The sequence below is a fragment of the Lepisma saccharinum genome, chromosome 20 (assembly GCF_977018435.1).
Source record: "Lepisma saccharinum chromosome 20, izLepSacc3.1, whole genome shotgun sequence".
Taxonomy (NCBI): Eukaryota; Metazoa; Arthropoda; class Insecta; order Zygentoma; family Lepismatidae; genus Lepisma; species Lepisma saccharinum.
Window position 1 is genome coordinate 22,081,996 of NC_139248.1, and position 16,717 is coordinate 22,098,712.

At 34.3% G+C, this 16,717-nt stretch overlaps 1 protein-coding gene across 5 annotated transcripts in view; it reads left to right on the forward strand.

Moving 5' to 3' along the window:
• The window catches only part of uif (sushi, von Willebrand factor type A, EGF and pentraxin domain-containing protein uif), a 227,839-nt gene that overhangs the window by 155,487 nt on the left and 55,635 nt on the right, over positions 1–16,717 (forward strand). For all 5 annotated transcript variants that reach the window (XR_014443858.1, XM_083142169.1, XM_083142172.1 and 2 more), the window contains 15 exons: positions 1,023–1,146; positions 1,639–1,820; positions 3,931–4,121; positions 4,623–4,734; positions 5,651–5,808; positions 6,070–6,181; positions 8,500–8,701; positions 9,526–9,636; positions 10,608–10,859; positions 11,809–12,047; positions 13,182–13,303; positions 13,999–14,090; positions 14,416–14,633; positions 15,208–15,460; positions 16,339–16,473. Coding sequence is in view for 4 of the 5 variants with exons in the window: in XM_083142169.1 (XP_082998295.1) it covers positions 1,023–1,146; positions 1,639–1,820; positions 3,931–4,121; positions 4,623–4,734; positions 5,651–5,808; positions 6,070–6,181; positions 8,500–8,701; positions 9,526–9,636; positions 10,608–10,859; positions 11,809–12,047; positions 13,182–13,303; positions 13,999–14,090; positions 14,416–14,633; positions 15,208–15,460; positions 16,339–16,473 (2,503 nt within the window). In the remaining variant the exon portion in view is untranslated. The remainder of the gene's footprint in view (positions 1–1,022; positions 1,147–1,638; positions 1,821–3,930; positions 4,122–4,622; positions 4,735–5,650; positions 5,809–6,069; positions 6,182–8,499; positions 8,702–9,525; positions 9,637–10,607; positions 10,860–11,808; positions 12,048–13,181; positions 13,304–13,998; positions 14,091–14,415; positions 14,634–15,207; positions 15,461–16,338; positions 16,474–16,717) is intronic.

A 16,717-nucleotide genomic window follows, 5' to 3' on the forward strand; every position in this document is an offset into this window, starting at 1 on the left:
AAACCGTAGGTCCAATCCTGATTAGTCTTACTGTGCATAAAGTGGACTTAAAACACCAACTCAAAACAAACAAAGATGGATGAAGGGACAATCACAAATATAAAGGGACGACAACTCGAGCCCCACATAAGATTGTACTGCCTCGTAGTCCAGACACAAGAGCCTTGCTAGTCTGCCAAATGCAGTGCAGGATGCATTGATGGATAAAACAAGTCTAATTTTCTTGTTAAATACAGCTTCAGTTTTCATCTTAACTGGCATTTTGGTAGGGGCTTTTCATTAAATAAATATTTATATTCTTAACTGCCAATTTCCTAAGTAGGTGTTGAATAAATAAAGATCAAGGAAAAACTAAAAATGTCAAGAAAAAGTCATGAAAAAGTGAAGAATTTTGGATTTGTGATAAAAAATTTCCTGCATTATTTCTTCTTTTTACTTCAGTTCCATGAAAAACGTAAAATCGAGGTTCCTCTGGTAACTTAATTTTCCACAGATGAAAAAAAACAACTTTGAATTTGCCTGTATGTGGATGTAGGATATATGTTTTTACCCCCTCGAACATATGAAAAATTTCAGTTTTACTCTGTAAAAGGTGCAAGCTTCTATCATCTTTCATTTACAAAACTGAATTGCTTTTATTTATTTTATTTTGTGGATAGGAGGAACAATCATTTAACATTTATTCTGTGATGTGCAATTTTCTCAATGTTTGTAGCATAGACACATTGTGAAAATGGCTCATACCATGGAGAAAATGTCAATGAATTGTTCACAAAATGACTGATGGTCTCGTATGGACAATTGCAAAGAATTCTGGTTATAATTTATTCATTACATGACATTATAAACAGGATGTTCCTACCAGTTACAAGTGTAAGTGTTTCACAAACTTATTTGCATCATCTGTCCCAATACGGTTGAAAGAAGAAACCAGTGCCATTGTGCTGAATCAGGCATATTAAAATCATAGGAAACGAGACCAAAAGAAATGCTGAGTAACACAGAATATACTTTATTTTCAGGAACAATATCACTTTGGAGATCTGGTGAGCTTCCAGTGCAACTTTGGCTACGTGATGGTTGGCACGTCTTCCCTCTTGTGTACCTCTGGTGGGATGTGGAACGGATCAATGCCAGAGTGCCAGTGTGAGTATTTAAAGAAAATTACTTTCATTCGTGTGGAATTCTTCAATATTGATGCCAACATTATTGCATTTGCAGATTCCAGCTAATATTTGAACACTTTAGTTACAAGAAATTACTCTCAACATTTATAAATATTAAGGCCATACTGTAATCTTATGCCAGTTAACTAGATTTGCATGAAAACACTGAAGTTAAAAGAGAATCGTGGCTTTTGATTTTCCAAATACTTAGCCTTTCATAGAATATGCATGAAGCAACAAATATGTGAAAATATAAGAAGTTGGCGAAAATATTAGCAGTGCTTAATCTGACTTTTCTCAGTGTATGCTGCTTCACATTGGTAACTTTCAGAGCAGTATCTTGAATTGTGGACTTAAAACTCATGTATTTTTGACATTCGAAGTGTAATATTGTGCAACAAGTTGGCAAGTATGAATAACTCAATAGTGTGTCTCGTCACTGATGAAGTAACATTCATTTTGCTTTCACCAGATGCCCAGTGTGTTTCCTTGCAAGATGACCCATCAGAAGGACTCTCAGTCATAAGACCAGATCAGGAGAGCGTCCTCGTTCCATTCAGGGAGAACGTGACCTTGAACTGTGGGAACACAGGCCGCTTGTTGAGGAAGACTGCCTCGGCTAGCTTCAGGCAATGTGTTTACAACCCCAAACCTGTGAGTATCAGTTTTTGTATCAAGATAATTTAACAAACATGGTTAAAATTAAATTCTCTCTCTTGCAAAATAAGTAAAGAAATAAATGCTTGTCAAGTTGAGAATGATCATTAATTGCCTCTACAATGATACTCTGTCTTGGTCCTCCTGTCTCACTAGGCAAGACTGAGTGAAAACCTTGTACTCAATTTTTTATTTTGTTTTAAAATACTTAAATACTTCTTCTAAAATACTTATATTAGCATAATCAAGGTTTGAATGATGATGTAACCAGGGTTGGCCCTAGGTGGGTGTGATGTTGGTGCCTGGGGCATACAGCAGTGGCGTCTCGTCCCTTGGGGCTTCCGGGGCTTAGCCCCTAAAGAAAAATGGACGTATTCACATAATTATCAATCACCATAACGCATAACTATCACAGAGTATTTTAAAAGGCGATTTTTACCCACGTAAATTCATCGTCTGTTGCAAATGATCCTAGCGGCATTGATGTCAATTATCGTTTTCCGGGGCACGTCGCAAAGGAAGGCGTGGCCTACACCCACCTACGCTACAGTGAAGGTTCACATGCTAGCAGAGAGAGGAGGGGAGAGTGCAATGGATTTGAGTGCTGATTTGGGGCTAGTTCCGTTGCGTCGCGTGCGATCTCACGTGTTGTTCTGTAGTGTTTTGGTGGCTTTCATTCGCTATGTGTGAGTGAGTTTGGCAGGGTTATTGTTCGAACACAAATTGATGAAGGACATAGGCTGTCAATTACAAGACACAATGAATTTGTCCGGTAAAATAGGCATATATTAAATAGAATTATTGATTGCTTAAAATTCTGTGGCCGACATGAACTTGGTCTATGAGGACATAATTAAAGAGAACAATCTTTAAACAGAGGCATCTTCCCAGATTTATTATCCCTTCATAGAAGAGGGCTTCAACGAAAAAGTAATAACGAAATTTGCTGAGCAGAAGAACAGGAGTCAACATTCGTAGAAAGGTATGTTTCACAACAATACCTGTTTCTTTTGTAATCATGTGAATTGTCATTATATTTTAAATTCTTGAAAAAAAATAAGTCCAGTTTTGTAGTTTAGAAGAAGATAAATACCCGTTTTTTTGTAATTCATGTAATTTGTCATTAAATTTTAAATTCTTTCAAAAAAGTAAGTCCAGTTTTGTAATCTAGAAGAAAAAAATACCTATTTTTTGTATTTCATGTGAATTGTCATTATATTTTAAATTCTTTAAAAAATAAGCCCCGGCCAAATTTGAGGCCACGAGACGCCACTGGCATACAGTATACGTGGGACATACAACAAGGGCTTTTTAGATTTTTGAAAAAAAATCGGGGATTTTTGGTCTTTAGTCTGAAGTTAAGGTGTCCTATATGATCACAATATAATCATTATTACAATAAATAAACAATTAATTGATGTATTTCATACTATTACCTAAGAGGAATAAGCAGTAAGTGTTGAAGATTAAAACGAAGAATTATGGGAGACTAATAAATTTTCTAAACTGTTCTCCTTCTCTCCTTCTCCTATGGCGCTGCAGCCTGATATCGAGCCCTGGCCTCCATAATAGAGCCCCTCCATGCTTCTCTGTCCAAATCTTTCCTCCTGCAATTTCTCATTCGTAACATTCCTTTCACATTCCTTTCTAAACTGTTGTTTCATTTTAATTAAAATGTGCCACTGAATAAACGGCCAGTAAATTGAATTACAAAACTGAGTGTATTGAATATCAAGCTATTATTTTACCTATCAAAGTGGCATTTTCAATTCATATCCAATAATATTCCGTATCGTAATTCTCCATTGTTTACTTTTCACTGAATTCTGATGCTATAGTAAATTTACACGTCTTTATGTAAAATAATATTTTCACCATGATTTCATTCTATAATTAAACGAATATTGCATAATATTGCCAAATCATGTGTTCCATAAATGTTCACAGTTACCCAGCAATATCAATGAGTAATATACAAGGATGTTTCCTTACATGTTCTATTTGTAAACTTGATTTATTCATTTATATGAGTTGTTCTTGTTTCCATTTTCCTCCCTACTGAGAGTTGTTTTGAAGCAGAGGATGAGACATTTTTTTTCTGATGTAGGGTTTCCCAGATTATTGGCTGTCTGGATCTCAGCCTGGTTGCCCAAGAATTGACTGCGGTGTACCACCCGACACACCAGGGGCTGAGTACGGGAACCACATCGACACCAAATACCAATCATCGTTCTTCTTTGGCTGCCAGGACACTTTCAAGTTGGCTGGACAAACAAATCATCATGATAATGTAGTGAGGTAAGATGTTTGGAAAGAAAATTACTTCATTTCATATAGTTTCACCTTATAAAGTGACAATATTGCTATTAATTGGATTCTGGGAGTCATTAAATCTGTATGTAAAAAAATATAAATACAACTTTAAATAGTGAAATTCTGACTTGAATATAAAATTCAAATTTATTTCCGGATATAATGTAATTTTTTCAAGGTATGAAGATGTTTACATTTGCACAACAGACATTATTATTTTCTTTATAACATAAGCCAGTGAGATTTATTTTCTTCATAAGAAAGAACTATATCTTTATACACACTCCTCAAGCAAAGTCTGAATAGCACTTTACACACATATACAATGTGCATAGATGATCACATAAAACTTGAAATATGTTCAATCAGCAGAAAAGTAACTTGTTGCTTTTCATGAATTTAATCAGTTACAACCAATACGAGTCCTTCAGATTTAGCGACACTTGTCATCCAAGCATAGGTAATATATAAATGTAAATCTTTCAGGTGCCAGGCAAATGGTGTGTGGGATTTCGGGGACTTGCGATGCGAAGGTCCGGTTTGCGAAGACCCTGGTAGGCCTGCCGATGGGTTCCAAGTAGCACGAAGCTATGAACAGGTACATATTGACATTGTTTGATTTTTGTGTTTTGAGAATATGTGTAATGAAATATTTTTAATCATTTTTCACTTCATAACATAAATTCAATTTATTTCACAATTCTGAGCAAGCTGAGTGGTTCTAGATTTTCAGGAATATGAAAGCAAAACAAAGTTATTACGTTTTGTTATGTATTATTCCTAATATTTTTAGGTGGAATGTTATTATTATTTGTAGGGATATGAGATTTTTGGCTGATACCGATAAAGTACTGATATAAAATTTACCGATGTAGATACCTGATATTCAACCAATCTGATTTAAAATTCCAAATGGTTAATTGACTTAAATAATTGTATGTTACCAGATAAACCAAGCCTTTGCAATGCAAAAGAAGCTGGAATGGAGATTATATGTTTATGTCCATAAAAACTATAACAAAATGGCACAGTATTGCACTGATTTGCAAGATATTTATGGATATATCGGATCAGTAAAATTATCGGCCTCCTTGATGGCATAATGGCAATGTTGTAGCCTCATAATCAAGTTGTTTTATAGCCAGTGGAGGCACATAGTGGTTTGTATCCTACTTTAAACTGTAGGTCCAGTTCTGATTAGCCTATTGGTGAATAAAGTGGGCTTAAACAAACATAAAGATTAACTTGAATACTGTAGAAGGAATTCTAAACCAATGTACGCTATCAATTAAAAAAAAAAATCTTGGTTTAGGCCACTATCCAAATGTAGAGAGTTTGTTGTATTTTTAGTTTAGTTATTTCCCAACAAATTCTGTAAAATTTTGATTCATACTTTTGTGTGTTTTCATATATAAGGCCTCAGTCGTGGTACTTCCATATAAGAAGTACAATATAGTGTAAGATTTGCAATTAAGGACATTATTTCTTACTATTTATTTCTGTTTTGTTTTCAGGGTGCAGAAGTAGAATTTGGCTGCAAACGAACTGGGTATATTCTGATCAATCCAAGACCAATTACATGTGTTCGTGAACCAGAATGCAAGGTGGTTAAACCACTAGGACTGGCTTCAGGAAGAATACCAGACTCTGCTATAAATGCAACCTCTGAAAGGTAAGTTACATGGGCATCAATGAATATTGTAGCTCTGCACGGTTTCGATCCTAAGATTCTAGGCTAGTGATATCCCAAACAAGCAACTGTGCCAACCCTGTTCATACAGGCACCAGGTTAAATATCTTGCAGTGAAGGAAAGGTGAGAGAGATTCCTCGAGTTGACTCATATTCAAAGGGTACAGATGTCTTAGCACAAAAATATATATTTTTAATTATGGGATTTATGTAATTATATTATTACTGTTTGATTTTTTTCAGGCCAAATTACGAAGCAAAAAATGTTCGACTAAATTCAGTGACTGGCTGGTGCGGCAAACAAGAAGCATTCACATACGTCAGCGTGGATCTTGGCAAAGTGTTCAGAGTGAAGGTGAGGAGTTCAAATTTAGATCATTATGTTTCCATATGTTAGTAAAACTCTCTTCGCTTTTAGAAATTATAACCTTATTCATGATTCTGCTTCTTATTATTGCCCAGCATTCACATTTAAGTTTGCTATAAACTGTAGCTAGTACAATACATTTGCAATGATATTTTGGTCTATGCATGGCCCTGCTTTAGTGCCTCATAAATTTGCTTAAATGAAAATGGAAACAGATGGTTAATTTCTATTCTTTGAACAATAAATTTTCATCCAGTTCAAGTGTACCGTAAGTTGTACTTGCATTGCTTTCATATTATTGTTTACTCATTTACTATTGCATTGTGCTTCAGTTGTGCCATTTAATTAATTTTACATTTGTTATTTGTAAATAACAACAACATAGGATTTCTGCTGCCCCAAATGGTTTCATCTCTCTGGTAGCATAGTGGTTAATCTTGTCACCTTGTAATCAGTGGGTCCCATGCTCAATCTCTATGGAAGCACAACATGCAGTGGTTAAACTGTTCTTCCAGTCCAAATCTGAGCATAAAGTTGACTTGAAACAAATTTTGCCCCAAATGGTAGCTTCAATTTCAATTATGGAACTTGCTAACCATATTTTCTGAGTTTTTTTTTATATTCCAAAACTAGAAAAAGTTTTATATAAATGAAGAATTTGATATATATTAAAGTTTTCATCACATATTGCATGTATACAAAATAAAAGTATGATAGTTGCATTGTTTGCAGAAATACGAAACTTGTAAACATGGTATATTTATAATAATAATAATAATAATAATAGTTCAAGGAAGCAATTATTGATTGATTGAGTTGGTGTTTTAAGTCCACTTTATGCACAGTAAGGCTAATCGGGACTGGACCGCCAGTTGAAAGTGGGATCCGAACCATTATGTGCCTCCACCAGGTATCGAACCAAGGACCCCTAAGGAAGCAATTAGAATGTCATGAAAACAGAATCACTGTAGTTATATTTAACCCAGTTATTATATTTGTAAAGAATAATGGATTATGGATATATAAAATTATAATTAGGGATGGGACTGATTAATCGGTACTCTATCAGTATTGGTCGATATAGGCATATCGGTGTATCGGTTTATCGGTAAAATTAACGATTATTTTACCGATCCGATATATCGATAAATATCTTATAATTTAGTGCAAAATTATACCATTTTGTTGTAATTTTTATGGATAATCTCGATGCCCTACTTTTTAGAAAAGTAATTGTCTAATATTCAACTTCTTTGCACTGCAGTCACCTCGAAACACATATTTATTAAGGAGATCAATGAACATTTCAGGTTCTTCATATACCATTTCTAATTTTATATCGGATCGGTTATCGGTATCGGTAAATTTTATATCGGTACTTTATCGGTATCGGCCAAAATTTCATATCGGCCCATCCCTAATTATAATATAATTAAGCCTTGTATCCATATTAAAAATGCTAAGTTGCAGTTTATTAAGATATGAAAACACTTAACAAGTAACGTTTCAACCCTGCATCAGGGTTTTCCTCAGATGAAGCAATTATTGATTGATTGATTGAGTTTGTATTTGATTGATTGAGTTTGTGTTTTAAGTCCACTTTATGCACAGTAAGGCTAATCGGGACTAAACCTACAGTTTAAAGTGGGATCCGAACCATTATGTGCCTCCACTGGGTATAATTTAGTTCTTTGTCTGAGGAAGACCCTGATACAGGGTTGAAACGTTACTTGTTAAGTGTTTTTTTTATATCTTAATAAACTGCCTTGGTCAGCAACTTAGTGTTTATAAAATTATGTTGAAGTAAATTTCTTTGAGCATGTAAACTCTTTTAGTGGATAATACTTTGAGATTTATTGCACAAAAGAATGTGTAACATGTTTGAACATTAACAGAAAATAGATTTGTGTGCATGTAGAAGCAGAAATTCAAAACCTAGAAGGTTACATTGTATCTAAAGATATCCGTTTGGCGGTTATACGGAGAGAGAGAATTCACTCTAACAAGTGTGTGCTTAATTTTTCCATGCGGTTTTTGTTCGCGTTCAATTTCGCTGCCTGTCTGGTAGTTTTGTCAGGCTTGTACTGTCTTGCCATGGCTGGTGTGACATGAATGACAAATACATGCCTGACGAAGCTACCAGACAGCTGGGGAAATCGATCGCAAACAAAAAATGCACGGAAAAATGAAACTTGAACTTATTAGAGTGAACATAGAAGTTTGTTAACTGCTCAGAGACGATAATTAAAGACCAATGTCAATTCTTAATTTTCTGTATCTAACTTGTGCACTTTCCTTATTCACAGGCAATCCTAGTGAAAGGTGTTGTAACCAATGACATAGTTGGACGGCCAACAGAAATTCGCTTCTTCTACAAGCAAGCAGAATCTGAAAATTACGTTGTGTACTTCCCCAACTTCAACCTCACGATGAGAGATCCAGGGAACTATGGAGAGCTGGCAATGATCACATTGCCAAAGTATGTGCAAGCAAGATTTGTGATTTTAGGTAAGTGGGAATAATTCAAGACGAGGTTTCCACAATGTTTCAGTCCTGTCCTCTTTACACTTTCTACATGTGCTTTCGCTTTTGTCTTTTTTATGTTCCTTGTGCAGTGTATCTCTCTTTACATGTCTAAATCACTTCATCTGTGCCTGATCTACGTTGTCCTGTAGCCTCACTACCCACACTCTGTCAGATCTCCTCATTCCTTGTTCTCTTTCTTGCCTTTGTTACTGTACTCCTTAAGGTGAAGAGTGGCAGTTTTGCACCAGGTATGTCTTTATTTCAATATTGTCGGACTGGCCATTGCTACTAAAAAACATACCCTAGGTGTACAAGAGAGTATGGATTTCTCTCCATGTTCCATGTGGAAGAATTTTTATAACTGATTATTATGCTAGGCATGATGTTCTTGATTTCATAAAATCCATGATTAGTAGTGCTGTAATTCACTTCTTTACACAGTATTTTTGTGCAAAGTGCAATTTGACCAACATCATTTGATCGTTTAAGTGGAATTTTGTATTACTTCCTGCAATTAGTCGTTGATTCTTCTTAGTCAAAGTTAAAACTTTTCTAATTAAACTTTAAAATAGTCCATGATAACTGTGCTCTATAAATTACACAGTGCTAAGATTACGTACGTTAATTTCATATTTTCAATTCTAATGGAGTGTATTAGGTTCTGTAACATGACCGAAACCTCTTTGCTTGGACAATTTAAATTCATTTCCATTATTGCTATTAACCGAAAGTGGCCAAAAAAGTGATGTAAAATAAGATATATTTGAATAAAAATTGATGTAAATAAAATTTAATTGGTCTTGCAGGTATTGTGAGTTACATGGAGAATGCCTGCTTGAAGTTTGAACTGATGGGATGTGAAGAGCCGAGGGAAGAGCCACTGCTTGGCTACGACTATGGATACTCCCCTTGTGTGGGTAAGTACAGGAGAGCTCTTGAAAATAACCTAACTGTATATCATTTCCATAGATCTGTCCACAGATCTGGATAAATGTCACTCTTGAGAGATCTTGTTTAAGAACGTGTACTTCGCTATAATAAAACAAGCAACAAATAAATTATTCAAGTATATTCTCAATATTTTGACACAGTTTCTTTGCAAAAACGTAAGAAATGTGATGAACGTATACTATTTTTAGTGGCATATTCTCCCATGTTACCTGGTTTACCAACTTTTTCACGTATGTAGAAATTGCCTGAAAATTTGAAGTTGTCCAACTTCTGTTTTTGTTTTACTTGCTTATCTGCACTGGAGCTTTATTTATATTATATCTAATTAATATGTAATAAATATATAGAATAAATAAGAATTATTGTGGTAAACCAGGTCAAAGTTTCAGAATGTGCGACTGACTATTTCAGAGTTCCTGAAAATCCTGGTAAACTTAGAAAGTCAGGAAAATCAACCTACAAGTGAAAAAAGTTACTGCATTTTGTAATAATATTAAAAACCTGGAGACATCAGGGAACATTATAGATGTTTTTTTTCATGTGGTGAATATGGATTCTACATATTTGTTTATGCTAATTTCCTAAAATATGTATATCATATGAAAAAAGAACTACTTGAATATCTCGTAACTAAAGCCATTAGTTTCATATTTCCATTCTCAAAATACAGTGCGGAGAGAGTTATAGAAAGATAAATTCTTCTTGAAATTTATTTGAAAATCACATGAAATGTCAGGGATCATATTATTTAGTGTCAAAAGTTGACATTATATTTGAAAACCCTTAAAAAGTTCACTGTATGTAACCTATTAGTAGTAGTAAGTAATATAAGTCAAGTCAGCCAACCATATATGTATAGAAACCCTGACTACCATATAAACCGACCACCATTTACTCCATGAATAATGTATAATTAATTATCCTTTTTATTTTTCAGATAATGAACCACCAGTCTTCCAGAACTGCCCTCAGCAGCCAATCATAGTCCAGAAGGGACCAAATGGGTTGGAACCTGTGAATTTTACAGAGCCAGTGGCCATTGATAACAGTGGCAGCATTGCTAGATTAGAGGTGAAACCAGCAAGTTTCCGAACTCCCATCCAAGTCTTCGAAGACATGGTTGTAAAATATGTAGCCTTTGATTATGATGGAAATGTGGCCATTTGCGAAATCAACATTACTGTACCTGGTAAGTTTCTGTGTGTTTTCAGCATTTCAGATGCAAAAATTATAATGTTTGTACAGCTTTCTTTTATTTTCTCTATAGACCAGAACGAAATGATTTATGAATTTTCACTGTCGTTCTGCAACTAAATTGTGTGTTGATTTGCTGGAGGTATAGATGGTGTGAACAGTTTTTGTGAAGACTAGTTTTGTGGGGGGAGATATCTTTAACCTGCAAGGTATTATTGTACTTGGTGAAATTATACATCATTGTAAGGAACTTCTACTTAAAAGTATTAATTGTAGAGATGGGACAGATTAATCTGTACTCTATTGGTATTGCCAGATATAGGCATATCGGTTTATCAGTAAAATTACCGATTATTTTACCAATCTGATATATCTATAAATATCTTATAAATTAGTGCCAAATTCTGCCATTTTGTTATAATTTTTATGAATAATCTCCATGCCCTAATTTAAAAAAAAAAAAATAATTCTAAATATGCAACCACTTTTGCACTGCTGTCACCTCGGAACACACATTTATTAAGGAGGTCAATGAACCATTCAGGTTCCTCTTTTATCACTTAAGATTTTATATTGGATCAGTAGAATATCTGTATCGGTAAAATTTATATCTGTACTTTATCGGTATCGGCCAAAATTTCATATCAGCCCATCCCTAATTAATTGCTTCCACTAGAGATAAGATAGATTAGTCAGTGCTCTTTTGGAATCTGTTGATATGGGTATAACGTTATCTTTAAAACTTCTGATAATTTTATACAAAAAATAATAATAAATAGAAAATACATTATTTATATTAATAAAAAATGCATTCTTTAGATTTTCGATTATTTTGCAACAATTTTGACTAGCTCATAATTTTTATAAGACCAAATATCAGATTCATTATCATTTTTGTTATACAATAATTATCAGATGCACATTATTTTCTATTTCTTTTATAGATGATACACCACCGCTATTAAGCTGCCCTCAGAGTTATGTAATTGAATTGGTCGATCGCCAAGATAGCTACCAGGTTTACTTCAATGAAACTAGACGCAGAGTGAATGTTTCTGATGCTTCAGGAGATGTGAAAGTCACTTTCATCCCAGAGAAAGCACTCATTCCAATTGGTGGATTTGAAAATGTCACTGTGGTCGCTGCAGACAAGTATGGGAACCAAGCAACTTGTCATTTCCAGGTGAGTGCATTTTGCATATGATATTCCACTGGAATTAATTAAGATAGCATATACTTACAAGTGGAAATTAACTGAGCTGTGAAATTAGATTCAAATATTAGTGGGCCCTTCCTTGCCATAAAAGATTAAATTTTATTAAAAATTTACACATACTGCTTACCCATGTGAATACCAAACAGCCTTTTGAAGTAACAGTTACTTTTCAAGTAACTAGTATTGAAATTGAATTAGTTTTATGGTTACTTTTCTTTACATTTTTGTAGGGATGGGACCGATTAATTGGTACTCTATTGGTATCGGCCGATATAGGCATATCGGTGTATCGATTTATCGGTAAAATTACCGATTATTTTACCGATCCGATATATCGATAAATATCTGATAATTTAGTGCAAAATTCTGCTATTTTGTTGTAATTTTTATAGATAATCTCCATGCCCTACTTTCTAAAAAAGTAAATGTCTAAATATGCAATTTCTTTTGCACTGCAGTTACCTTGAAACACACATTTATTAAGGAGGTCAATGAACCTTTCAGGTTCTTCAAGGACCATTTCTAATTTTATATCAGATCGGTAGAATATCGGTTATTGGTATCGGTAAATTTTATATCGGTACTTGATTGGTATCGGCCAAAATTTCATATCCCTACATTTTTGCATGTAAGAAAATTGTCTTCAGTCAGACTTTTGCAACCTCTTGAACTAAATGCTCATTTCATTAAAGTTGTGCTAAAAATATTCTACTTGTATGGCCAAATTTGCTAATGCATTTATAGTATATTTATTTTAGAATGTCCAAGATATATGCATATATTAAAAATTAAATTAAAATTAAAATATTAATCTATTTTTTCAAGTATATGTTTCACTTTGAATTTTATTACATATTTATTGTTACATTAAAAAAATATTAGGTTATTATAATTTAATACAATTTCATGATACTTTTTTGGTCATTAGTGAAAAAACGACAACCTGTTTGCAGTTGACATGTGAAACGGTTACACCTTATCTAGAATAAATTAGCTGTACAAGTAATCTAGTTACCCACAACACAACAAAAGTTAATTTGCATAAATATATTTTAATGTTACACGATGTGATAACTATTGCCAACTTGTTGTGCATTTCAGGTTGCAGTTCAGGCCACTCCGTGTGTTGATTGGGAGCTGAAACCACCAGCCAATGGAGCTCTCAACTGCCTGCCTGGAGAAAAAGGTCTTCAGTGCATCGCTACATGTAATCAGGGATATAGGTAAAGGAGCCAGTGATAGATTTTTGTTTTGAGATGTGGAGAATAAATATGCCTTCAGAATGAAAAAATCCATTCTCTCATTTCATGCTGAATTTTTTTATGCATATTTACTCCAACAATATAACATTTATAGTACAGCTCTGGACAAAATTAAAGACATTTGAGTCTTATCTTTGTCACAATCTTGCCAAGGTATGTGGAAAATGGATGTCCCTTCACTGTTGCCAATTCTTGCAAGGACACTCAGTTCGAAAGGGCAGTGGTGGTCGGTAGAGAATTCATATCTGTGTGGAAAGCCCAGAAGAAGGTACCATGGGAAGAGGGGGGGGAGGAGTGAATGAAACATAAAAATGTAGCAACACTGTAAATCTATACTCAAACTACTTTCCCTTGTTCCTCTGTTGTGAAAAGTACAGGAGGTATTGTTCGTAGTTTCTGATCTTTTCCAGGAGAAAAAAAAAACCTATGTTTTACACAGACTTAATATATTAAATCAGCTAGAACAATTAATATGTAATATGCTTTGCAATAACTATGAGAAATTTAAAATAATAAGGATTAGACAGAGATGTCAATATCTTCTTTTTTCAAAATTTGAAGTTAATGAATAACAGGAGTTAGATATTTAATGTTATTTTATTTTGAACAAAGCAGTTGAAAAAAATTATAATCTTCCATTTGTCTTTACTTTTCAGGTTTACAGATGGAGATCCTGTAAAAACATTCAGCTGTGAAGAGAAGAACTCTTGGTCACCCTCAGGAATGGTTCCAGATTGCGTTTCTGAAGGTAAGTTCAGTCACCTTGTACATGAAATAAAAATACATGTTGTTACAATTAGAGAAATAAATTCTGCACTATTTCTGCCCTCTACACAAACAATTTTTTAATTAAAAAATAGAAACTAGTTTAAACAATTTAACAAGTTCTGATTGTGTTCTGTTCTGTAACAAATCGTGTAACTGCTATTTTATTTCTTAAATATGCATGCTTTTTGGTCAGTTTTTACACTAATTTTCTTATATCACAGAAGCACAACAAAATACATTATTATTATTATTATTCAATGAGGTTACTATAATTACTTGTCTTATATTTTATTCTTGCATTTCAGATACGCAGCAGGCAGACTACCATGTAGTTGCAACCGTGATGTACAGAGCGAATGGTGCTGTGGCTCCCTTATGTCTCCCGCAATACGAGGACCTCCTTGCACAGTATTACAGCAGCCTGAACAATGTTCTCACCCAAAGATGTTCGGCTGTGAATGTAAACATGAATGTATCCTTTTACGATACAAGGCCTGAGTTGCTGGAAGAAAATGTTGTTCAGGTAAGAAAGCTGTACCTACACTTTCGAGTGTAGAGTGTAGTGTAGACTGCATAGTGACTAGTCATGTAAGGTTGTGTGTCTTTGTGTTTATCTTGGTGTAAGCTTGAGAAAGTTCTGGGAAACCACGACAAAATGTAGCAGTAAATATAAAAACCACTTAAAATAACAGTATTATATGATTTTAGAGAAACCTTACTTCTTACAATTGGACTGGATATAATATTGAAGTGTTTTTCAAGTAGAAATATTGTATATTTCTGTTTAAGGAAAGACAGTCTGTTGTAAGAAATTATATTTGCCTTATAATATGTTCAGAAAACATTACCATATAGATCTTCAGTGAAAAATATGGTTTTGCATGATGTGCAGGTTTTCATTTCCCACTGAATACAATTTGGTGGAGACATCATTGATCATTTACATGTGAAAAGATGCCAAAAGCTTTGTAAAAATATTTTGTATTGTAATACAAACGTTTTTGGATAGATGTATGATACTGTGGATGATACTTTAGATGCAGGTGCATGTTAAGCGATCATGTTAACAAAAGTTTTGATGTGTTCTTTTCTTCCAGACTGACTTTGTGCTGGTGGTTGTACCTGCGGTGAGGCAACCCCAGCTGTATGATCTCTGCGGCTCCACCTTGAACCTCATCTTTGACCTCTCTGTGCCATATGCAAGTGCAGTCATTGAGCCTCTGCTCAACATCAGTGCCATAGGAAACCAGTGCCCTCCCTTGAGAGCCCTCAAGTCAAAGATCTCCCGAGGATTTACGTGTAATGTCGGAGAAGTTCTTAACATGGATACTAATGATGTCCCTCGATGCTGTAAGTATCTATTCATTTGAGATATTCCAATAGTCAGTCATCTTGTTTCCTTAGCTATATTTTATTTGTTTAGATGTAGGGAGAATGGGATGAGGGAGAGAGAGAGATGGATTGAGGGAGAGACAGAGAGAGATAGAATGAGGGTGAGAATGGAAGGGTGAAGGAAATAGCAAAAACCAACAGACAAGAATTATGAAGTTTCTGCAACACTCCCACCTGATTGTTGGAGAACTCCCACACTTTGTCTTGTAACCAAGGGGCCTCAGGTTCAATCACAGATGGAAGCACATTGTACAGTGGTTCAAACCCCACTTTAAACTGTGCCCTGATTAGACTAACTGTGCATAAAGTTAACTTAAAACAAACTTTGTCCACATCACTATTAATTGCTAAAAATCTTTTTGACTAGTGAATTTCATACTCTTTCATAATTTGATATTAACAGCCTTCTGTGATTATTTTTACATAATTATCAACTTAATTTGTGAAGTCATAAGATCTATTTACTTAATTAGCTTTTATAATAAACAACCTTTTTGTCATGTTTTATGAATGAAATTGCCAATATTTATTCTGGCAACTTGTTGCTTGGGCCATCGAAATTAATAGAACCTTTAAAAGTAAATAACTTGTTTACGTGTATTTATTATACAACCATGCATTTTATTCCCCAATCAGAGAATACCCTTGTTGTTATTTATGTCTGTTGAAACCTAAGAGACATTTTTCGAAAATTGCAGCAGGTATAGGGATTCAGTCTAGAATTTCTGGGTCATCTACAGTTTTCAATACTTTTCTGTTATGCAGTTCATCTTCTGTGCCATAGTATATTTTAATTTAACAGCTGTAAGAATGCTAACAAATGTTCATTTTTCCAGTGCATTGTCCTGCTGGAACCTTTGCTGGAGAGAAACAGAAGCAGTGTACTCCCTGTGCAAGAGGATTCTATCAGAATAGAGACAGGCAGGGTGCTTGCATCCGCTGCCCACTGGGAACATACACAAGGGAAGAAGGTAACTTTCATACAACAGTAGTATAAAAGATCAAGAATTACTATCATTGTGAATACCAGTATCTATATGTTATATTGGGACATATCAAAAACATTGACCACCTATCCATTTCTGAACATTTTTTTTTACCATGTACTGAACAGATACACAGTGAACACCTACTTTCTTAGTGAGTATCTGCCCCAATTATGAGCCTGTGCTCATATTTTGATTAGAATAGAAAATACTAAGTTCACAGAATTTG